General features: G+C 52.3%; 1 protein-coding gene across 1 annotated transcript; it reads right to left on the bottom strand.

Moving 5' to 3' along the window:
* Window positions 1-6: 6 nt before the first annotated feature.
* On the bottom strand, window positions 7-23764 carry LOC140390246 (zinc-binding protein A33-like). The gene is made up of 6 exons (XM_072475234.1): window positions 23240-23764; window positions 12526-12621; window positions 9714-9947; window positions 3426-3448; window positions 2905-3020; window positions 7-2209 (listed from the first exon to the last, which is right to left on the bottom strand). The coding sequence occupies exons 1-6, from the start codon at window positions 23462-23464 to the stop codon at window positions 1665-1667; spliced, it is 1239 nt and encodes a 412-aa protein (XP_072331335.1). The 5' UTR covers window positions 23465-23764; the 3' UTR covers window positions 7-1664.
* Window positions 23765-24098: the final 334 nt, after the last annotated feature.

Below are 24098 nucleotides of genomic sequence, written 5' to 3'. Positions count from 1 at the left end.
ACTGACTCAACCACGTTCTCGTTTAATTATCGAATTGCCATGGAAACCACAAACAAAGCGGGAAGCCAGAGTACAAAACTTTTCAGCTGTATTTTATAGAACACATTTGAGCGGCAAATATGTGGTAAACATTGTCCAAACCCCAATACCCTACAACATGACCATTGATGGCCCACTTCAGATACCCTGGGTGAATATTTGAAATAGATGCGGTGAGCAGTACCCTGGTTGTGGCCCAACTAGTGTTTTGTACAATTTGAGCTGCTCTCATATTGTCTGTCTTAGATGATAATAATCTTTATTGTCACAAGTAGGCTTACATTAACAGTGCAATTAGGTTACTGTGAAAAGCCCCTAGTCACCACACTCCGGCGCCTGTTCGGGTACACGGAGAATTTAGAATGTCCAATTTAGAACGTCTTTCGGGACTTGTGGGAGGAAACCGGAGCACCCGGAGGAAACCCACGCAGACACAGGGAGAACGTGCAGACTCCGCACAGACAGTGACCCAAGCCGGGAATCGAACCTGGGACCCTGGAGCTATGAAGCAACAGGGCTAACCACTGTGCTACTGTGATAGAGGAAGGTATCCCACAATCCTTCTGAATCAAGGAACTAAAAGCAGAATACTGCGGCTGCTGGAGATCTGAAATAAACAGACAGAAAATGTTGGCAAAGCTCAGTGGGTCAGGTAGTGTTTGTGGAGAGCGAGAGAAACAGTTAACATTTCCAATCCAATATGACTTTAGTTCTGAAGAAGAGACATATTAAACTTGTATTGGACTGGAAACTTTAACTCCGTTTCCCTCTCTCTCCATAGGCGCTGCCTGACCTGCTGAGTTTTTCCAGCATTTTCCGTGTTCCATTTCTTCTTGAGCATCTTATCTAGCTGCTGAGATACCTTCATGGATCTGCAGACACTCGCTCTAATGTCCCACTTTCCATCTGCACTTCTCAGTCTTCCACCGTTCTGAACCTGCAGCTATTCATTTTCCGGATTGTGTGAATCCAGTTCGCTTTGGCCTACGTTTGTCCCTGATGAATGGGGAGCCGCCCAGGTGAATGGTTATCCCACGACCAGCATCTCCAGCACACTCAAAAAAACCTCCCACGGATGATCTGCTCATGACTCCATTGCTGATTGTGGAATCTTGCTGTGCACAAATTGTAATCAGTGTCCCCTATACCTCGCGACAGGGGCTACACTTTGAGAAAGGACTTCATTGGCTGGGAAAGCGCTTTGGGACATCACGGAAGGCTCTGAATCAATGTCATTTTTTTTTTCACCAACATCGCTGAAGCAAAGGTAGACGCTCACATTGGTGTCTGTGGGATCTTGCTATGCGCAAATTGACAGCAGGGTTTCCTAGCTGACGACAATGACTGCAAAGGATTGTCACTTTTTGGGAAAGCACTTGGGGGCATTGCGTCTACGAAATTCTTCACCCCAACATCACTCTCAAAACGCAAATGGACGCGTGGGTTGCTGGTTGTGGGATCTTCCTGTGTGGAAATTGGCAGCCCTTTTTCCCCACATCGCGACAGTAACGACGTTGCATTGGCACTTTGGGGATATTCTGAAAGGTATGGTGCACCCTTTCTTGCCCATTGGATGACCCCTCAGCGACCCTTTGAGGCCAAATGTGCGTCAAGTCAGCCCAGGTCTATAGCTTGAGCTGATGGACGGTGACCGGGGCCGAATTCCTCCGTCCGTCCCTCAGCCCCGGGCTGAAGAACGGGTAAAGCTTCTCGGCAAAAGTGGCGGCGAATGTGTAGAGATGGGACATCTGGTCAGCATCGTAGAAGGACACCTGTCCCCCCTCGTGGTCCAGGTAAACACCGACCTTGCCAGGGTGGGATGCCAGGGCCAGCCGGGTGGGGGGCGAGGTCAGGGCCCGGTAGTTGCTGCCGTTCCTCAGCCACATGGCCCAGTAGCCGTCCTGCGGTGATAGGGTGATGTCCCCCTTCCGCTGGGCCGACTCCCTCGCCACGCCGACCACCCACTCTGTCTTGCCCCGCACCTCCACCTCCCAGTAATGCTTGCCCGTCTCGAATCCCTGGCAGGCCAGGACGCAGGGTGAGGAATCAAATCTCCGAGGATCGTCGGCGACCTCCTGCCAAGTCTCGTTGACCCCGGCGCTAGTCATGTCCTCCAGCAGGACAAGCCAGGGGTTGGCAGTGTTCGGGTCAAGGGTCAGGGGTGCGGGGACTGCGGCAAAGAAGAGAGGAAGCCTGTTATGCCTATTGGAGATCTTGATCTTCTGGAGTCAGAACCTTGAGGAGCAGGAGGAGGCAATTCGGCCCCTTGGACCTGCTCCTTTGCACCAACCATTAAACTCCACCCACCGGCCTTGACTACGTAACCGAAGGCCGAACGTAACCAAACCATCGACATTCACTTTAGAGTTTCTCTATTTACACCCACTGCCTCTTTGAGCGTGAGAGTTCAAGTTAGATTAATTCTAACCTCTGCACAAGTTTAAGACTTCCCTGGGATGATGTATTTTAGGGTTGAATCAACTCGATAGAATAAAGGAAACAAAACGGGAGATAAATTTAAAGGGGCCGCTCCTGGTAGGGGCACTGGCCAAAAATAACAAAGAACAACAGACACTTATCAAACATCAAATCAAAATGTGATGAGGGGTCGATAAAGCAATCCGTTCCCTGGGATGACCCCGGGGCCACACAGCTTTAATCTTCTGCCTATAAATAGAAATCGGTTTGGGAAATTTAATTCCCAGGAATTGACCGACTGGTGGGGCAGACATGAGGGCTTCAGTATAGATGAGTTTGGAGTTAAAGGTATTGATCAACCCGGTCGGACTTTATCTCAGATTGTCGGTGGCTGCAGCGTTTTTTTTCCAGTGTTTTTTTTTCCTCTCCACTGGTCGAATCGTTTACCTGGGATTATGCTGTTCTTCATCTCCTTCCACACCCGGTACTGGAGAGGCCCTTGAAATAGGCCCATGCACGGCTTGGCGGAGAGCACGGAAGGGTGTTTAATCTCCTCATTGGGCCTGGGCACAGTAAAAATACAAAAGGTGAGTTGTTAACTGTGGCGGGATTAGAATCAGCAGCAGCCGTGGAGCTGAGCGAGGGACGTTAGACCTTAGTTTTCCTTTGTCCACACAGGTGGTGTTGTCGAGACATGCAGTGATCTACGGGAGGCAGCGGGGGAGAGGGGTTTGTGTTGGTCGGGGAGGGAGGGAGCGAGGGGAGGGAGGGAGGGGAGGGGAGGTGGGGAGGGAGGGAGGGGAGGGGAGGTGGGGGGGGGGAAAAGAGTGAGGAATGTGGTAACCTCAGCAAGGGATGGCTTGTCCGTTGAGCTAGCCAGCAAAGGCATGGTGGGCTGTAGGGCCTCCTGGTGTGCGGCAACGCGATTCTAGGACATGCGATGAACGCAACGCGTACAGATTACATACCTCTCCCTCAGCCAGTTGATCTCCTGTATTTAAAAAAAGAAGAGAGAAAAACAAAATGTCAGATGTTTTTGGAAGTTAAATGGTGGAAATTGAATCATTGTTACTGGGGTTTCCCAAACCATGGGCCTCGCCCCCACCCGCCATCTCCCCACCCCCCCCGGAGTGGGATGAGATTTTGGGGTCCTGATGTGACCCTTGAGGCAGAAAAATGGCTGCCGTGGGGCTCAGAATGGATTGCTTACACAGCTCCGAGGTCCCTTTAAATCCTCCCTTTTTGTTTTTACTACAGGTGGGTGTGGCCTTAAGAACAGCTCTTTGAGGCCCCATTGCTGCTGCAAGGACAAAGAACCTGTGAAAAGGCAGGGGTTTGTTTTACTTTTTTAACCCACAGTTCCAACATTTTTCACCAGACTGATCTTCACCTACAACACTCCTCCCCTCCTGCTCCGGATAGGAGCTTGTGGTAAACACCACTAGTGATATATTGTATGTATTCCGGCACAGCCCGTATATTACAGGTACGACAGTATAACCCTGCCTGCTGGCTCCGCCCAGCAGGCGGTGTATAAAAGTGTGTGCTCTCCTGCGCTTCAGCCATTCTGGTTCCAGCTGCAGGAGGCACAACATCTTGTGCAATAAAGCCTTGATTGTTTCACCATTCACGCCTCGTGGTAATTGACGGTACATCAGAGCTCAAACACAAATCCCCCCCCCCCCCCCGGAGCCTCGTGGAGGTATTAAAATGGGGTCGCAGTGGCAAAAGGTTCAGGAAATTCAGCTTTTTAGCCAACGGGTGACGGAAACCAGGCAGAATGCGAAGACTGTCAGGCTGAAAACCCAATCTGGCAAAGCCTGCATCTGTGATGAGGCCTAGTCTGTTTGGTCCTGTCAGATTAGCGTTTCCTTTTCCACTCCCCTCTTCTTTCTCTCCATGGCATTCGCTGCATCGCTCTGTTTTCAATCAAGTTCTTTCTCGGAATGTGGGCGTCCCTGGCTACCTCAACATTTATTGCCTGTTCCTAATTGCCCCTTTAGTAGGTGCTGGTGAGCCGATTTCCTGAACCTCTGCAGTCCCCGGGGTGTAGGTACACCCACTGTGCTGTTATTAAGGGATTTTGACCCAGCGATAGTGAAGGAACGGCGATACATTTTCAGGTAATGCTGGTGAGTGATTTGAAGGGGAGTCTCCAACTGGTGGGGGTTCCCGGGTGTGGTATTATAGGTATTACGGTACCTGACAGGCTAAAGCACCATGGGTGGAAACTGTATGCTTTCTATTGGTAGAATGTATGATAGCTCCGCCCTGATAGGTGGGGTATAAGAACACGTGCCGCCCCAGCAGCCTTCATTCTGTACCTGAGCTGCTGGGGGAAACATCTAGCTTATTAAAGCTTTCAGTTGGACTACAACCTCGTTTTAGTGGTCATTGATCGTGCATCAATTTAATAAGCTAGTTTTTCTTAGAAGAAAGGATGGAGCTCCAAATCAAGCGTGAGTGTCTGCAACTTAGCCCCCACACAGCGAACTCAGCAGCAATCTTTAAGCACTGGCTGGCGTGCTTTAAAGGGTATCTCGAGACAGCTGAAAATGCACCCATGGGAGAGCAGAAACTGCACGTCCTGCACTCAAGGGTGAGCCCGGAGATTGACACCCTTATCGAGGAAGCGGAAGACTTCGATGCAGCAATAGAGCTGCTAAAAGGACACTATATTCGCCCGGTAAACCAGGTCTACGCCCGGCACCTGCTTGCAACAAGGCGACAAACCCCTGGGGAATTGCTGAAGGAATTCTACCGTGCACTCCTGGTGTTGGGCAGAAGCTGTGGCTGCCTGCAAGTTTCGGCGAGCGAACATACTGAACTCTTAGTCCGGGACGCTTTCGTGGCAGGTATGCTATCATCACAAATCCGCCAGCGCCTGTTAGAAAAGGACATCCTGGGTCTCAGGGAGGCACGGGCCCTTGCACTCCCCCAGGACGTGGCCTCCAGGAATGCCCGCGCTTACGTTCCCGACCGAGCGGCAGCCCCCTGGGCAGCGTGGAACCCCTCCGCGGCTGACCCCGAGACTTCCCCCATAGGCCTGCGCTACAAGGCGGCCTGGCAACCCCGAGGGGCCCCGCTGCTACTTTTGTGGGCAGGCAAAGCACCCCCGCCAGCGCTGCCCGGCCCGCGCATCCACCTGCAAGGGATGCAGCAAAAAGGGCCATTTCATGGGGGTATGCAAAGCCCAGATTGTTGCCGCGGTCTTCGGCGGCGAATACGGACCTCAACCACTAACTTCTCCACGGGCCCCCTGTGGCCAGCAGTCGCCGCCATCTTCATATCCCAGGGCCACATGCGGACCCCGGGCGCCGCCATCTTGTTCCGCGGACGGCACGTTGGAGGGATGGGCGCCGCCATTTTGTCCACCCCCAGCCATGTGCGACCAATGGGAGACGCCATCTTGGATAAACCCCAAGGACCCCAGCTCGGCTGAACATGCACTGCCCGAAGAGAACTCTCAACTGCTGCGACTAGCCTCGGTGACTCTGGATCAGTCTCGGCCTCGAACACTCTCAAAAGCTACGATGACCGTATTCATCAACGGGCATGAGACGTCCTGCCTAATCGACTCTGGGAGCACGGAGAGCTTCATACACCCTGACACGGAAGTCCTCCTTTGGGACCTCGCTCCCCACCTGGTTGGGAGCTCCCGGACCCATCCTGCTCCGAAAACACGTGCGGGCGCACAAGTCGGACCCGTTGGTCGAGAGGGTCCATCTGTTCCATGCTAACCCCCAGTACGCCTACGTGGCGTACCCCAATGGAACCCCACGCACATTCCAACCGCCAGTCCCACCCTCCCCTTCACCGCAGCACCTTACAGGAGGATCGGTCCTTCTACCGACCCTGTCTAGGTCCCCCCACCCACCGATGCCCCCCTCAAGCGCTCCCTTCCCAGGTCAACCGTTTTCCCCACCAGCGCCGTCTAGGGGTGCCAAAGCTGCCATGGAGATCGAAGCCACGCTCCCGGAGTCACAGACGCCCGAGCCTCCACCGGAGTCACCGCCGAGGCTCTGACGATCGCAGAGGACGACCAGGGCCCCCGATCGACTGATTGCTTCATTTTAATTGTAATCTGTAAATATAAACCATCAAATGTACATAGCTATCAGAATTGTAAATAGTTACTAAACACTGTACGGAGGTATTACGGTACCGCCATAACTAATTATACCATGTTGTTATGTTTTGTAGTTTCTGGCCACCACCCCTGCCGGGTCTTTTTTAACAGGGGGTGAATGTGGTATTATAGGTATTACGGTACCTGACAGGCTGAAGCACCATTGGTGGAAACTGTATGCTTTCTATTGGTAGAATGTATGATAGCTCCTCCCTGATAGGCAGGGTATAAGAACCCGTGCCGCCCCAGCAGCCTTCATTCTGTACCTGAGCTGCTGGGGGAAACATCTAGCTTATTAAAGCCTTCAGTTGGACTACAACCTCGTTTTAGTGGTCATTGATCGTGCATCATCGGTTATCTGCTGCTTTTGTCCTTCTGGATGGTAGTGGTCATGGGTTTGGAGGGTGTTGCCTAAGGAGCCTTGGTGCGTCCCTGCAGTGCATCTTGTGGGTGGTACTCACGGCTGCCACTGTGTGGAGGGAGTGGATGTTTGTAGAAGGGGTATGAATCAAGCGGGGCTGCTTTGTCCTGGATGGTGTTGAGCTTCTTGAGTGTTGTTGGAGCTGCACTCATCCAGGCAAGTGGGGAATATTCCAGTACACTCCTATCTTGTGCCTTGTGATGGACAGGTTTTGTGGGGGTCTGCTTTAAACTGTGCTGGTCTTTCTGTTTCGCAGTTCACCTAATGGTGGGATCTGTTGGGATTTTATCACTTTTATCCAGCCGGAGAGTGAGGAAACAATGCAGCAATCATTGCAGCACAGAAAGCACTCGAATAAACCTACAGTGTCTAGCTTATAATTCGGAAATCTTTGAACATTCTTTGAAAGAGGTGCCCAATTAATCCCTCTCTCCCCCTCTACCCTGCAGAGCCTTGCAAATTGTTTCCTTTTGAAGTCCAATTCCTTTTTGAATGTAAGTACTGAATCTGCTCTTTCAGCCACCTCTCCCCTGGGATACCGTAAGGATTTTCCCACTCGCGGGAGAGGTCAGAACCAGGGGACAGAATTTATGAATGCGAGGCCTTGCGTTTAAGACCGAGATGAGGAGAATTTTTTTTCTCTCAAAATGTCCATTGATCTGTGGACTTTGCTTGCCCAGCAAGCAGTGGGGGTTGGGTCATTGAATCTTTTCAAGGCCCACATCAGACAGATTTTAAATAGACAGAGGGGCAGATGTGGAACTGAGACCACCAACCAAATAAGCTGCGATCTTACTGTAAATTGAAGCAGGCTCGAAGGCCTAATCCTGCTCTATGCCCTCTGGGTATCTCCGACTGTGTGGGGCTGGAGGAGATTACAGTGATGGGAATTTGGGAATAAAAATGGAATTGTTCAACTGGGAGCCTGTGCATGTTTTTAAAAATTTGTTCACGGGTTGAGGGCGTGGCTGGCTGGGCCAGTATTTATTGCCCATCCCTGAGAGCATTTATGTATCAACCACATTGCTGCGGATCTAAGACAGACGTGGTCAGGACAATATAGGGTATTGTTGAACCAGTTGGGTTTTCTTACAACAGCTGCTAATGGTTTCATTGTCATCCAGCCGTGGTGGGATTTGAACCCAGGTCCCCAGAGCGTGAGCTCCGATCTCTGGATTACTAGCCCAGTGACAATACTGCTACACCACTGCCTCCCCACTGCGGGATTGGGGTGGTGGGGATGGGGTGATTGGTGAATGGGATTTGGAGCGAGCTAAGACATGGGCAGCAGAGGTCTGAATGACCTCAGGTTTATGGAGGCTATCACGGGATAGGCCAGCCAGGAAGGAATGGGTGTAGTAGAGTCTGGAGGTAACAAAATGTGGGGATAAAGGTTTCAGCAGCAGATGAGTAGAGGCCTCTGTTACATCTCCAGTCAGGCTTACTGCTGGCATGGTCACTGGTGTCTGTGGAGGTTCCCAGACAGTTTTTGTTGGGCGTTCATTCTTGAGGTGCACCAGCCGCTGTTATGCCAGTGATCTCTCGTGATGAACGAGGTGGGCAAAGGGACGGAAGCAAAACCCCTGCATTAACAGGGTAACTCCCTGGCGAAAGAGCGCACCCGGATTAAAAGCGGGGGGGGGGGGGGGGGGGCAGCCAATGGCAGACGTCCCGTGTTGCTGTCGAAGTGACGGAAACCAGATTGTGTGGGAGGGGGTGGTGGTTGTCCCTCTCAGCAGAGTAACCTGTCTTGGTTGACCAATTGGGGGCACAGAGTGGGGAATCATCCCAGGGGGAAAGAGTGCCCCTCGGGCAGAGGTATTTTAGAAAGAGCGGCAAGCATGTATGTCCTGAAGATCATTTGTTGAAAAATCCCATTTTTTTTCCTACTAATGGAGTTTCTGAAAGTTGATCATTACAGGAAGTAATGGGATCCAGCAAGGGATGGGCCAGCGTATTGAGGCACCAATTGAGCAAAGAACTGTGGGAACTTGACCCAAACACCTTCGAGCCCCTGATTGAGGGGGTGGACGAATCTTGTTCTGGCTGCACAACTGCCGTGAGGAAGGTGGACTGCTTTCAACGAATGCTGACTGTGAATAATAAGAGTGAAAACAGACTGAAATATCAGATAGCTTCTACCATTAGGTGGGGGGGGGGGGGTCTTTTCGGAAAAACCTGCAGCTGTTCTAACCAACGAGGAACTTGGCAAGCAAGACATAAAACGAACAGGCGTATCCTGATACTGTGCAAAGAGAGGGCTAGGGCAGGGGGGAGGGGTGGGGGAATAATTTTAACCTATCACTTCTGATATGAAGCGAACAGGGTCGGGTTGGTGACCCATTTGGTGGACTCTCCGAAACTGGGAGTGGAATTGCCCGAAAGGCTGTGGTCCCTGACGACTCTGGGGGGGCATCGGGGCCAAGTGGAATTTTCCATTCGACCGCCGAAATTAGGCCTCGAAATGAAGCAGCCCTAGAACATTCAGCCCCGGAGGCTGCTGGAAGCAACCGAGGGAGAAAAATCAACAATGGGGTCTCAAAGAACTGTGTGTATTCTTCGTTTTTGTTTATTATTCTAAAGATATTGAGGAGCTATCCCGCCCAGCATTACCCCCCACCCCCACTCCCCCAAGAAAGAGCTCCTCTAATAAAACCTCTAGGAATATGTCTGGCCAGTGTCAGGGAACCCCTACCCTCCCATTACCTGTAGGAACTGCAGGCTGTCATGTTGATTGGCAGCGGTCTGGCAGTATATGATGTCTTTCTGTATGGAGATCAGCGCCCGCTGGATACCGCGCAGGTTTTCTTCCAAGGGCTGCAGCAGGCTGCGCATGTGCTCGGCCAGCTCCTTCTTCAGGGCGAGCTCCCTCTCGTCCAGGAACTGCCGCATTCTAGCAAACTCCTCCGAGACGTGGTGCATCAGACCCTCGGTCGTCCCCTGTGGAAGGAAAGGGGTGAACTCAGCAGCGGAGAGGGTGTCGGACACTGGAGAGCGCCGGAGGAGCGAGGGACGGTCGCACATTTAAGATGGGCGCTAACCTTTCATCTTTGGGTTAGGGTACATCATGTGGCAGACATTGACCTCTCGCGTCTCGGGCTGGGTGGCTTTGTGGGTCAGACATTGACCTCTGAGCTCTGGGAATGGGCGTGTCAGGGGTCAGACGCTGATCGTTCTCCTCTGGGACTGCGTGCCACCTTTCACATTCTAGACATACGTTCAAATTGAAAACAGATGACTGAGATGGATATTCCTTTCTGCTTATCCTGTGTAAAATAACACATGCAGTCAACCCAATGTCTATATGAGCCCGACGTACAAAATTCTTCCACTTTAGGGTTACGTTGTCAGCCTGGGTCGGCATGACAGGGAGGCCTGTGATTTAGTCACCCTGCTGGAGGAGGCTGCTCACCCCTCAGAGACAGGGCATGGGGGAGAACAGAAGATTGACGGCCAGTGTGTAAGATCAAGCCGACGAAACACCCTTTCCCAGCTCGGCACCACAGCTATCCTGGGAGTGTTTGATAGGGACAGTGTAGAGGGAGCTTTACTCTGTATCTAACCCCGTGCTGTACCTGTCCTGGGAGTGTTTGATAGGGACAGTGTAGAGGGAACTTTACTCTGTATCTAACCCCGTGCTGTACCTGTCCTGGGAGTGTTTGATAGGGACAGTGTAGAGGGAGCTTTACTCTGTATCTAACCCCGTGCTGTACCTGTCCTGGGAGTGTTTGATAGGGACAGTGTAGAGGGAGCTTTACTCTGTATCTAACCCTGTGCTGTACCTGTCCTGGGAGTGTTTGATAGGGACAATGTAGAGGGAGCTTTACTCTGTATCTAACTCCGTGCTGTACCTGTCCTGGGAGTGTTTGATGGGGACAGTGTAGAGGGAGCTTTACTCTGTATCTAACCCCATGCTGTACCTGTCCTGGGAGTGTTTGATAGGGACAGTGTAGAGGGAGCTTTACTCTGTATCTAACCCCGTGCTGTACCTGTCCTGGGAGTGTTTGATAGGGACAGTGTAGAGGGAGCTTTACTCTGTATCTAACCCTGTGCTGTACCTGTCCTGGGAGTGTTTGATAGGGACAATGTAGAGGGAGCTTTACTCTGTATCTAACCCCGTGCTGTACCTGTCCTGGGAGTGTTTGATAGGGACAGTGTAGAGGGAGCTTTACTCTGTATCTAACCCTGTGCTGTACCTGTCCTGGGAGTGTTTGATAGGGACAGTGTAGAGGGAGCTTTACTCTGTATCTAACCCCGTGCTGTACCTGTCCTGGGAGTGTTTGATGGGGGACAGTGTAGAGGGAGCTTTACTCTGTATCTAACCCCGTGCTGTACCTGTCCTTGGAGTGTTTGATGGGGCAGTGTAGAGGGAGCTTTACTCTGTATCTAACCCCGTGCTGTACCTGTCCTTGGAGTGTTTGATGGGGCAGTGTAGAGGGAGCTTTACTCTGTATCTAACCCCGTGCTGTACCTATCCTGGGAGTGTTTGATGGGGACAGTGTGGAGGGAGCTTTACTCTGTATCTAACCCCGTGCTGTACCTATCCTGGGAGTGTTTGATGGGGACAGTGTGGAGGGAGCTTTACTCTGTATCTAACCCCGTGCTGTACCTGTCCTGGGAGTGTTTGATGGTGACAGTGTAGAGGGAGCTTTACTCTGTATCTAACCCCGTGCTCTACCTGTCCTGGGTGTGTTTGATGGGAGTGGGAGTCCCACTCACCTGAGGATGGAGCAGCGCTCCGAAAGCTAGTGACATCGAAACAAACCTGTTGGACTTTAACCTGGTGTTGTGAAACTTCTTACTGTTTGATGGGGACAGTGTAGAGGGAGCTTTACTCTGTATCTAACCCTGTGCTGTACCTATCCTGGGAGTGTTTGATGGGGACAGTGTGGAGGGAGCTTTACTCTGTACCTAACCCCGGGCTGTACCTGTCCTGGGAGTGTTTGATGGGGGACAGTGTAGAGGTAGCTTTACCCTATATCTAACCCCATGTTGTACCTGTCCTGGGAGTGTTTGATGGGGACAGTGCAGAGGTAGCTTTACCCTGTATCTAACCCCATGTTGTACCTGTCCTGGGAGTGTTTGATGGGGACAGTGTAGAGGTAGCTTTACTCTGTATCTAACCCCGTGCTGTACCTGCCCTGGGAGGGTTTGATGGGGACAGTGTAGAGGGAGCTTTACTCTGTATCTAACCCCGTGTTGTACCTGCCCTGGGAGTGTTTGATGGTGACAGTGTGGAGGGAGCTTTACTCTGTATCTAACCCTTTGCTGTACCTGTCCTGGGAGTGTTTGATGGGACAGTGTGGAGGGAGCTTTACTCTGTATCTAACCCTTTGCTGTACCTGTCCTGGGAGTGTTTGATGGGGACAGTGTAGAGGTAGCTTTACCCTGTATCTAACCCCATGTTGTCCTGGGAGAGTTTGATATTAACGTCCGGTGCCCAGCACAAGCGTCCTTTATTTTGATGAACTCAAAACTCATTTCAAAGTAATTCTGGGAAGCTGCATTGGAGACTCACGTTGAGAGCTGAAATCTTCTTTTCTTGTTTGTGCATAATCCCAGTGAATACCGCCTTCCTCTCCTTCAGTGTGTTCAAAGAGGATCTAAGTTCATTCTGTAAACACAAGTAAAGCTTGTTTATAATCATAAATGATGCGTGAACGTCGCTGGCTTGGCCAGCAGTTACTGCCCATCCCTAATTGCCCCCTTCAGAAGTCGGTGGTGAGGCACCTTCCTGAACCGCTGCAGTCCATGTGGTGTAGGTACACCCACTGTGCTGTTCGGGAGGGAGTTCCAGGATTTTGACCCAGCGACAGTGAAGGAACAGCCGATATATTTCCAAGTCAGAATCATTGAATAAAAGTTTCCTTCTCTCCTCTGGAGTCCCACTCTCCCACAGGAACTTTCCCCAGTGTTAGACACCTTCTAGTAACTTGTGCATGAGCTTTGAGAGAGAACTGAAGATGTATGACCATTTTCAACAACGCAATGATATCCGACATTGGCACGATCAATTGCACAAAGACTAAAGTTGGGTACAATGTGGCTTTATTACAGTCAGATGCGTGACTTCCTGCTGCAGCTGGCGAAATGGCAGGGCACTGGGGGTCATGCATATTTGTACAGTTCTCCGTGGGCGGAGCCAGCCGGCAGGAGCTACCGGCGAACCTGTAGTGCAAGTCCTACCTTACATCTCCTATTACAGTGGTTCACCACATTCACCCCCTGTTAAAAATGAGTCCGGCTGGGGTGACGTAAAACTATATACAATTAGTGCAATTATGTACAGTGGTAGGGAAAGAAAAGTCCATGTTGACGGTCCGGAGTCCGTCAAAGGTTCAGCCGGTCCAGTGCTTTGGTGCTTCGTTGGGAGCGGCGTAACGGTGGCGGCGAAGTCGGTGCTGGCGGTGGTGGAGGTGGCACCGATGGCCGTGGTGGCGGTGCTGATGCTGGCCAGTCATCGGGGAACTCCGGGAGCGTGCAGAAGCCCTCTTCGTCCTCTTGTGCGGAAAAGGGGAGGGGGGCGTCTGGTGGGGTCAATGTTGGCGGCGCGGTGGGAGGTGGGGGGTGGGGCATTGGTGGGGGGGGGGGGTGTTGGGTGGAACCTGATGGTGCCAGGTCCCTGAGTGAGACAGTATCTTGGCGGCCATCAGGGAACTCAACGTAGGCATATTGAGGGTTGGCGTGGAGCAGGTGAACCCTGCCCACCAAGGGGTCCGCCTTGTGGAGTTGGACGTGCCTACGGAGAAGGACCGGTCCTGGAGCAGCGAGCCAAGTCGGGAGCGACACCCCGGATGTGGACGTCCTGGGGAAGGTAAAAACACGTTTGTGGGGTGTGTTATTAGTGGTGGTGCACAATAGTGACCGGATGGAGTGTAGAGTGTCAGGGAGGACCTCCTGCCAGCGAGAGGCTGGGAGGTTCCTGGGCCGTAGGGCCAGCTGGACGGCCCTCCAAACCGTCCCATTCTCCCGTTCAACTTGCCCGTTTCCCCGGGGGTTGTAGCTGGTCGTCCTGCTGGAGGCTACACCCCTGCTGAGCAGGAACTGACGCAGCTCATCACTCATGAATGAGGATCCTCTGTCACTGTGGATGTAGGCGGGGAAACCGAACAGAGCGAAGGTGGTGCTGAGGGCCTTGATGATGGTGGCAGACGTCATATCAGGGCATGGGATGGCGAAGGGGAATCTGGAGTACTCATCAACCACACTGAGAATGTACGTGTTATGGTCGGTGGAGGGGAGGGACCCTTTGAAATCCACGCTGAGGCGTTCAAAGGGGCGGGAAGCCTTCACCAGGCGCGCACGGTCCGGCCGGTAGAAGTGCGGCTTGCACTCCGCACAGACCTGGCAGTCCCTGGTGACTGTCCTTACTTCCTCGACGGAGTAGGGCAGGTTGCGAGCTTTGACCAGATGGTACAATCGAGTGACCCGGGTGACAAAGGCTGTCGTGTAGGGCCCGGAGTTGGTCCACTTGTGCGCTGGCACATGTACCTCGGGAGAGGGCGTCTGGGGCCTCGTTCAGTTTACCGGGGCGATACAAGATCTCGTAATTATAGGTGGAGAGCTCGATTCTCCACCGCAAGATTTTATCATTTTTGATCTTGCCCCGCTGTGTGTTATTGAACATGAAGACTACCGACCGTTGGTCCGTAAGGAGAGTGAATCTCTTACCGGCCAGGCAATACCTCCAATTCCGCACAGCTTCAACGGTAGCTTGGGCCTCCTTTTTGACGGATGAGTGTGGAATTTCAGAGGCATGAAGGGTGCGGGAAAAGAATGTCACGGGTCTGCCTGTCTGGTTTAGAGTGGCGGCAAGGGAGACGTCTGAAGCGTCGCTTTCTACTGGAAAGGCAGTGACTCGTCCACTGTGCGCATCCCGGCCTTGGCGATGTCTGCTCTGATGCGGGCGAAAGCGTGTTGTGCCTCGGCCGTGAGGGGGAATTGGGTGGACTGAATGAGTGGGCGGGCCTTGTCCGCATAGTTTGGGACCCACTGGGCGTAGTAGGAAAAGAACCTCAGGCAGCGTTTGAGGGCCTTGGGGCAGTGGGGGAGGGGGAGCTTCATGAGGGGGCGCATGCGCTCGGGGTCGGGCCCGAGAAGTCCGTTTTGGACTATATAGCCGGGAATGGCTAACCGGGTCGTGCTGAACACACACTTCTCTTTGTTGTAGGTCAGGTTGAGAAGAGTGGCAGTGCGGAGGAATTTATCGAGGTTGGCATCGTGGTCCTGCTGGTCATGGCCGCAGATGGTGACATTATCTAAGTACGGAAAGGTGGCCCGTAAACCGTACTCGTCGACCATTCGGTCCACCTCTCTTTGGAAGACCGAGACCCCATTTGTGACACCGAAAGGGACCCTAAGGAAGTGGTAGAGGTGACTGTCCGCCTCGAAGGCAGTGTATGGCCGGTCCGACTTCCGGATGGGGAGCTGGTGGTAGGCAGATTTCAGGTCAATTGTTGAGAAGACCCGGTACTGTGCAATCTGATTGACCATATCAGATATGCGTGGGAGGGGGTACGCGTCGAGCTGCGTGTACCGATTGATGGTCTGGCTGTAGTCCACGACCATCCTGTGTTTCTCCCCAGTTTTAACTACTACCACTTGGGTTCTCCAGGGGCTGTTGCTGGCCTCGATAATACCCTTCTTAAGCAGCCACTGGACTTCGGACCTGGTAAGGTCTTGTCGTGGGTGCTGTACCGTCTGCTCCTAGTGGCAACGGGCTTGCAATCCGCAGTTAGATTGGCAAAAACGGAGGGGAGATCGACCTTGAGGGTCGTGAGGGCGCAAACGGTAAAGGGGGGGGGAAGGGCCCGCCGAACTTGAGGGTGAGGCTCTGGAGGTTGTACTGGAAGTCCAGGCCCAACAGGAGTGCAGCGTAGAGATTAGGAAGGACATAGAGGCGGAAGTTACTAAATTCTACGCCCTGGACCGTGAGGGTGACTGTACAAAAGCCTCTGATCAGGACGGAGTGGGATCCGAATGCTAGGGAGATCCTTTGATTGGCAGGGTGGGTCGCGAGGGAGCAGCGCCTTACTGTATCTGGGTGAACGAAGCTTTCGGTGCTTCCGGTGTCCAGCAGGCACGAGGTCACGTGGCCGTTGATTTTAACCGTCGTCGACGCGGTGGCCAGGTTGTGCGGGCGAGATTGGTCCAGCGTCATCGAAGCGAGCTGCGGGTAGCCATCGGATGCTTCAGGTGGCGAGCGTGTGCGGTTCCGATGTCGGGATGTCCAGAGGCCCTGTGGGTGACAAGATGGCGGTGCCCATGGTGCGCACATTGCGGGGTCAGGACAAGGTGGCGGCGCCCCGGGTGCGCACATTGCGGGGTCGGGACAAGATGGCGGTGCCCATGGGGCGCACGTGGCTGAAGGGGGACAAGATGACGGCGCCCATTGGTCGCACATGAACCCGGGAGGAGAAGATGGCGGCTCCCATTGTGCGTCTGGTGTGGGGGAGGGGGCCATAGCGGGCGCGATCGCAGCGACTGTGCGGGCCTGGCACACCGCCGCGAAGTGGCCCTTTTTACTGCAGGCTTTACAAACTGCAGTGTGGGCCGGGCAGTGTTGGCGGGGATGCTTCTGCTGACCGCAGAAGTAGCAGCGGGGACCCCCGGGGTGCGCGGATCGGCGTACGGCGCAGGTCTATTGGGAAGGCAGGGCCCCGGCTGAGGAGGTCGTCGGCGGGGTCCAGGAGGGGTTGGAAGGAGTAGAAGGGTGGGCAGCGCGGCGGGAGGGGTACGATTGTACGTTACGGGATGCGACCGTTATGGTGAGCGCCAAGGTTTTCGTCTCCGCCAGTTCGAGCGTGGCCCCTTCCAGTAATCGTTCTCGGATATGGTCCGACGCAATCCCCGTCACGAAGGGATCGCACATGAGGAGATTCGCTTGTTCAGCGGCCGTAATGGCCTGACAGTCACAGTCCCGGACAAGTGGAATTAGGGCGCGCCAGAAGTCTTCGATGGACTCACCAGGTAGTTGCGAGCGGGTGGCGAGTACATGCCTGGCGAAGAGCGTGTTCGCCTTCTGCGCGTAGTGTTCCTTAAGGAGTTCCATTGCTTTTGTGTAATTAGTGGCATCGTGGATCAACGGGAACACGCTGGAGCTCAGTCTGGAGTACGGGACGTTTATCTTCTGAGCCTCCGTTGGCTCGGGGTCCGCAGCCTTGATGTAGGCCTCAAAACATGCTAGCCAGTGAGTAAAGTCTTTTCTGGCGTCGGGCGAGTGCGGATCCAGCTGCAGGCGATCGGGCTTAATTCTGATATCCATTCTGTGGAAAATCTGACTGTAATAAATTGATGCACGATCAATGGCACAAAGACTAAAGTTGGATACAACTGTGGCTTTATTACAGTCAGATGCGTGGCCTCCTGCTGCAGCTGGCGAAATGGCAGGGCACTGGAGGGCATGCATATTTATACAGTTCTCCCTGGGCGGAGCCAGCCGGCAGGAGCTACCGGCGAACCTGTAGTGCAGGTCCTACCTTACATCCCCTAATACAGTGGATCACCGCACCCCAGTGTTAGACACCTTCTAGTAACTTGTGCACCATCTTTGAGAGAGAACTGAAGATGTATGACCATTTTCAACAACGCAATGACATCCGACATTGCCCTCACCTGGAAGCCACCCAATACACGAGTGCACTAGATAGCGTGGCTGGAGCAAGATCCCTGCTTGACCAAATTGGCCATTAAACTAGGGACAGTGAAATTCAGCCAATTGTGTATCAAGGCAACGGTCACTGGGATTGAGTATTCAGGGAATGGTCTCTGGGATTGTGTATTCGTGGAATGGTCACTGGGACGGTGTATTCATGGAATGGTCACTGGGTTTGTCTATTGACGGAATGGTCACTGGGACTGTGTTCACGGAATCTTCACTGGGCTGGGTATTCAGGGAATAGTCACTGGGATTGTGCATTCGGGGAATAGTCACTGGGATTGCAAATGGTGGGAATGGTCACTGGGTTAATGTATTCTGGGAAAGGTCAGGTCACTGGGATTCAGTATCAAAGGAATGGTCACTGGGATTGTGTATTCAGTGAATAGTCAGTGAGACTGTATTCTTGGAGTGGTCACTGGGATTGTGTATCGAGGGAATGGTTATGGGATTGAGTATCCCGGGAATGGTCTCTAGGATTGAGTATCCCGGGAATGGTCACTGGGATTTAGTATCGGGGGAATGGTCTCTGGGATTCAGTATTCAAGGAATGGTCACTGGGATTGAGTATTGAGGGAATAGTCTCTGGGATTGAGTATCGAGGGAATCGTCTCTGGGATTGCGTATCGTGGGAATGGTAACGGATTGAGCATTGAGGGAATGGTGTCTGGGATTGAGTATCGAGGGAATCGTCACTGGGATTGTGTATTCAGGGAATGGTCAGTGAGACTGTGTATTCTTGGGGTGGTCACTGCGATTGTGTATCAAGGGAATGGTTATGGAATTGAGTATCCCGGGAAAGGTCTCTAGGATTGTGTATTGAGGGAATGGGTTCTGGGATTGAGTATCGAGGGAATGGTCACTGGGATTGAGTATCGAGGGAATGGTCACTGGGATTGAGTGTCGAGGGAATGGTCACTGGGATTGAGTATCGAGGGAATGGTCACTGGGATTGTGTATTGAGGGAATGGGCTCTGGGATTGAGTATCGAGGGAATGCTCACTGGGATTGAGTATCGAGGGAATGGTCACCAGGATTGTGTATTGAGGGAATGGGCTCTGGGATTGAGTATCGAGGGAATGATTACTCGGATTGTGAATCGAGGGAATGGCCACTGGGATTGTGTATTCAGGGAATGGTCCCGGATTGCACAGTCCCGGATCCCGGGCAGCACGGTAGCATTGTGGATAGCACAAATGCTTCACAGCTCCAGGGTCCCAGGTTCGATTCCGGCTTGGGTCACTGTCTGTGCGGAGTCTGCACATCCTCCCCGTGTGTGCGTCAGTTTCCTCCGGGTGCTCCGGTTTCCTCCCACAGTCCAAGGATGTGCAGGTTAGGTGGATTGTCCATGATAAATTGCCCTGAGTGTCCAAAATTGCCCTTAGTGTTGGGTGGGGTTTCTGGGTAATGGGGATAGGGTGGAGCTGTGGACCTTGGGTAGAGTGCTCTTTCCAAGAGCCGGTGCAGACTCGATGGGCCGAATGTCCTCCTTCTGCACTGTAAATTGTATGAAAAGTCTATGAAAAGAGTATCGATGGAATGGTCACTGGGATTATCGACGGATTGGTCACTGGGATGGTGAATCGAGGGAATGGTCACTGGGCTTAAGTACCGAGGGAATGGTCACTGGGATTGTGAATCGAGGGAATGGTCACTGGGAATGAGTATCGAGGGAATGGTCACTGGGATTGAGTGTCGAGGGATTGGTCACTGCGATTGTGAATCGAGGGAATGGTCACTGGGATTAAGTACCGAGGGAATGGTCACTGGGATTGTGAATCGAGGGAATGGTCACTGGGATTGAGTATCAAGGGAATGGTCACTGGGATTGAGTATTGAGGAAATGGTCACTGGGATTGAGTGTCGAGGGAATGGTCACTGGTTTTGAGTATCGAGCGAATGGTCACTGGAATTGTGAATCGAGGGAATGGTCACTGGGATTGAGTATCGAGGGACAGATCACTGGGAATGAGTATCGAGGGACTGATCACTGGGATTGAGTATCGAGGGAATGGTCACTGGGATTGAGTATCGAGGGAATGATCCCTGGGATTGAGTATCGAGGGAATGGTCACTGGGATTGAGTATTGAGGGACTGGTCACTGGGATTGAGTGTTGAGTGAATGGTCTTTGGGATTGAGTATCGAGGGAATGGTCACTGGGATTATCGATGGATTGGTCACTGGGATTGTGAATCGAGGGAATTGTCACTGGGATTGAGTATCGAGGGAATGGTCACTGGGATTGAGTATCGAGGGAATGCCTCTGGGATTGAGTATCGAGGGAATGGTCACTGGGATTGAGTATCAAGGGAATGGTCACTGGGATTGAGTATTGAGGGAATGGTCACTGGGATTGAGTGTCGAGGCAATGGTCACTGGGATTGAGTATTGAGGGAATGGTCACTGGGATTGTGAATCGAGGGAATGGTCACTGGGCTTGAGTATCGAGGGAATGGTCACTGGGATTGAGTATTAAGGGAATGGTCACTGGGATTGAGTATTGAGGGAATGGTCACTGCGATTGAGTATCGAGGGAATGGTCACTGGGATTGAGTATCGAGGGAATGGTCACTGGGATTGAGTATCGAGGGAATGGTCTCTGGGATTGAGTATCGAGGGAATGGTCTCTGGGATTGAGTATCGAGGGAATGCTCACTGGGATTGAGTATTGAGGGAATGATCACTGGGATTGAGTATTGAGGGAATGGTCACTGGGATTGAGTGTCGAGGGAATGGTCACTGGGATTGAGTATCGAGGGAATGGTCACTGGGATTGAGTTTCGAGGGATGGTCACTGGGATTGAGCATTCAGGGAATGGTCACTGGGATTGAGTGTCGAGGGAATGGTCACTGGGATTGAGTGTCGAGGGAATGGTCACTGGGATTGAGTGTTGAGGGAATGGTCTCTGGGATTGAGTATCGAGGGAATGGTCACTGGGATTATCGATGGATTGGTCACTGGGATTGTGAATCGACGGAATGGTCACTGGGATTGAGTATCGAGGGGATGGTGACTGGGATTGAGTATCGAGGGAATGGTGACTGGGATTGAGTATTGAGGAATGGTCACTGGGATTGAGTGTCGAGGGAATGGTCACTGGGATTGAGTATCGAGGGAATGGTCACTGGGATTGAGTATTGAGGGAATGGTCACTGGGATTGAGTGTCGAGGGAATGGTCACTGGGATTGAGTGTCGAGGGAATGGTCACTGGGATTGAGTGTCGAGGGAATGGTCACTGGGATTGAGTGTTGAGGGAATGGTCTCTGGGATTGAGTATCGAGGGAATGGTCACTGGGATTGAGTATTGAGGGAATGGTCACTGGGATTGAGTATTGAGGGAATGGTCACTGGGATTGTGAATCGAGGGTATGGTCACTGGGATTGAGTATCGAGGGAATGCTCACTGGGATTGAGTTTAGTGCGAATGGTCACTGGGAATGAGTATCGAGGGAATGGTCACTGGGATTGAGTATTGAGGGAATGGTCACTGGGATTGAGTATCGAGGGACTGATCACCGGGATTGAGGGAATGGTCATGGCTATTGAGTATCGAGGGACTGATCACCGGGATTGAGGGAATGGTCACGGCTATTGAGTATCGAGGGACTGATCACCGGGATTGAGGGAATGGTCACGGCTATTGAGTATCGAGGGAATGGTCACTGGGATTGAGTATTGAGGGAATGGTCACTGGGATTGAGTATTGAGGGAATGGTCACTGGGATTGAGTATCGAGGGAATGGTCACTGGGATTGAGTATCGATGGAATGGTCACTGGGATTGAGTATTGAGGGAATGGTCACTGGGATTGAGTATCGAGGGAATGGTCACTGGAATTGAGTATCGAGGGAATGGTCACTGGGATTGAGTATCGAGGGAATGGTCACTGGGATTGAGTATCGAGAGAATGGTCACTGGGATTGTGTATCGAGGGAATGTTCACTGGGATTGAGTATTGAGGGAATGGTCACTGGGATTGAGTGTTGAGGGAATGGTCACTGGGATTGTGAATCGAGGGTATGGTCACTGGGATTGAGTATCGAGGGAATGCTCACTGGGATTGAGTATAGAGCGAATGGTCACTGGGAATGAGTATCGAGGGAATGGTCACTGGGATTGAGTATTGAGGGAATGGTCACTGGTATTGAGTATCGAGGGACTGATCACCGGGATTGAGGGAATGGTCACGGCTATTGAGCATCGAGGGACTGATCACTGGGATTGAGTATCGAGGGAATGGTCACTGGGATTGAGGGAATGGTCACTGGGATTGAGTATCGAGGGAATGGTCACTGGGATTGAGTATTGAGGGAATGGTCACAGGGATTGAGTATTGAGGGAATGGTCACTGGGATTGAGTATCGAGGGAATGGTCACTAGGATTGAGTAATGAGGGAATGGTCACTGGGATTGAGTATCGATGGAATGGTCACTGGGATTGAGTATTGAGGGAATGGTCACTGGGATTGAGTATCGATGGGATGGTCACTGGGATTGAATATCGAGGGAATGGTCACTGGGATTGAGTATCGAGGGAATAGTCACTGGGATTGAGTATTGAGGGAATGGTCACTGGGATTGAGTATCGAGGGAATGGTCACTGGGATTGAGTATCGAGGGAATGGTCACTGGAATTGAGTATCGAGGGAATGGTCACTGGGATTGAGTATTGAGGGAATGGTCTCTGGGATTGAGTATCGAGGGAATGGTCACTGGGATTATCAATGGATTGGTCACTGGGTTTGTGAATCGAGGGAATGGTCACTGCGATTGAGTATCGATGGAATGGTCACTGGGATTGAGTATCGAGGGAATGGTCACTGGGATTGAGTATTGAGGAATGGTCACTGGGATTGAGTATTGAGGGAATAGTCACTGGGATTGAGTGTCGAGGGAATGGTCACTGGGATTGAGTGTCGAGGAAATGGTCACTGGGATTGTGTTAAGGGAATGGTCACTGGGATTGTGTTAAGGGAATGGTCACTGGGATTGTGTTAAGGGAATGGTCACTGGGATTTTGTTAAGGGAATAGTCAAAGGGAATGGTCACTGGGATTGTATAATCAGGGAATGGTTGTGCCTCCCGATCCCCTACATTGTTTGGGGAAAATATCAGAGGTCGCTATTCCCTGCCGTTCTGGTCACTGCACTTTAGAAATGATGAGATTGCACTCGTGAAGGTATAGAAGAGAGATATCGAGGATACCATGGGGAAAGAGTGAATTGGCTTGGTTTGATTTCCTTCTAACAGAGGATGTTGTGGTTGATTCAATTGAAGTTGGTAAGATTACAGGGTGTCTCGATATTGTGGATTAGGTGGAACAGTTCCTCTTGTTTGAGTGGCTCATAACCAGGGGGCAGGCATCTAAATTGCAAATTAGGAAGTTTCGGAAGTATCTGGAACCCCTGCCTCAACATCCAAGGAACTGGACTTGAACGACCATAATGTATTAGGCCACTGAGCAAGAGCTGGTAAATGGGATTAGGCTAGATGGCACGCACATGATGGGCCGAGTGACCTCCTCGTGTGCTGGATGTCCTCCACCACTGATCACAGCCAGCACCTACCTACCTTGCAGATTCGGACAGCCTCGGTGATGGGGTTGAAGTTGTGGTCCCGGTGCGTCTCTGTGTCGATGCACAGCGGACACACGGGGGTGCTGTCCACCATACAGTACATCTTCAGCACCTCGCCGTGTTCCTCGCAGTAAACCTTCCTCTTCCCTTCCTCGCCCCGCGTGTGCACAGCCTCCCTGTCCTTGTGTGGCGGGGCCGGGGCCGGGGCCGGCTGGGGCATCCTGCACTTGGCGGCCTGGAGTTCTGTGGATGCAGACAGCAGCTCCCAGGGTCACGCTCTGGCTGACTAACAGCTTCGCTTGCTGGCGGGGTATTTATAAACCCAGTTACCCGATAGCCTTGCAGCGGCCAGCGTTGACTGTTTGTTGTCCCAGTAATCTGACACACCCAGCGGCTCGCCTCAGCCCTTTCCACAAACGCCTTCCTACTCTCCCCTCGGATTAACATCGCTGCCTCGGGGTTCATACGTCCAACCGCCTTACATTTCTCATTCTGGATAGTTCACTGTGAGTTGCAGATCCGTGACCTCGGTGGATGGGGTTGGAGGGGGGGGGGGGGGGGGGTCCTCTTGATTCCTTGCATCAATCACTTAAAGCTGGATTCGCCGATGTGACTGTGTTCCACAACTGGGAATACAGCTGATGGACACAGCTTGCATTTCTGGCCCATGTAATAAATCACCTCAAGGCGTTTCTCAAGCAAAATGTGACACTGAGCCACTTATGGAGCGGGTGGGCAGCACGGTAGCACAGTGGTTAGCACAGTTGCTTCACAGCTCCAGGGTCCCAGGTTCGATTCTCGGCTTGGGTCACTGTTGTGCGGAGTCTGCACATCCTCCCCGTGTGTGCGTGGGT

The sequence above is a fragment of the Scyliorhinus torazame genome, chromosome 14 (assembly GCF_047496885.1).
Source record: "Scyliorhinus torazame isolate Kashiwa2021f chromosome 14, sScyTor2.1, whole genome shotgun sequence".
Taxonomy (NCBI): domain Eukaryota; kingdom Metazoa; phylum Chordata; class Chondrichthyes; order Carcharhiniformes; family Scyliorhinidae; genus Scyliorhinus; species Scyliorhinus torazame.
The sequence above is the reverse complement of the archived record's forward strand: the minus strand, read 5'-3'. Positions and strand labels throughout refer to the sequence as shown.

Coding starts and splice junctions, on each gene's coding strand:
- LOC140390246 (XM_072475234.1), bottom strand. CDS start 23,464: ATGCCCCAGCCGGCCCCGGCCCCGGCCCCGCCACACAAGGACAGGGAG. Junction 3,449..9,713: donor ACAGCCTGCAGTTCCTACAG/GTAATGGGAGGG, acceptor TTTTAAATACAG/GAGATCAACTGGCTGAGGGA. Junction 2,210..2,904: donor GAAGAACAGCATAATCCCAG/GTAAACGATTCG, acceptor TCTTTGCCGCAG/TCCCCGCACCCCTGACCCTT.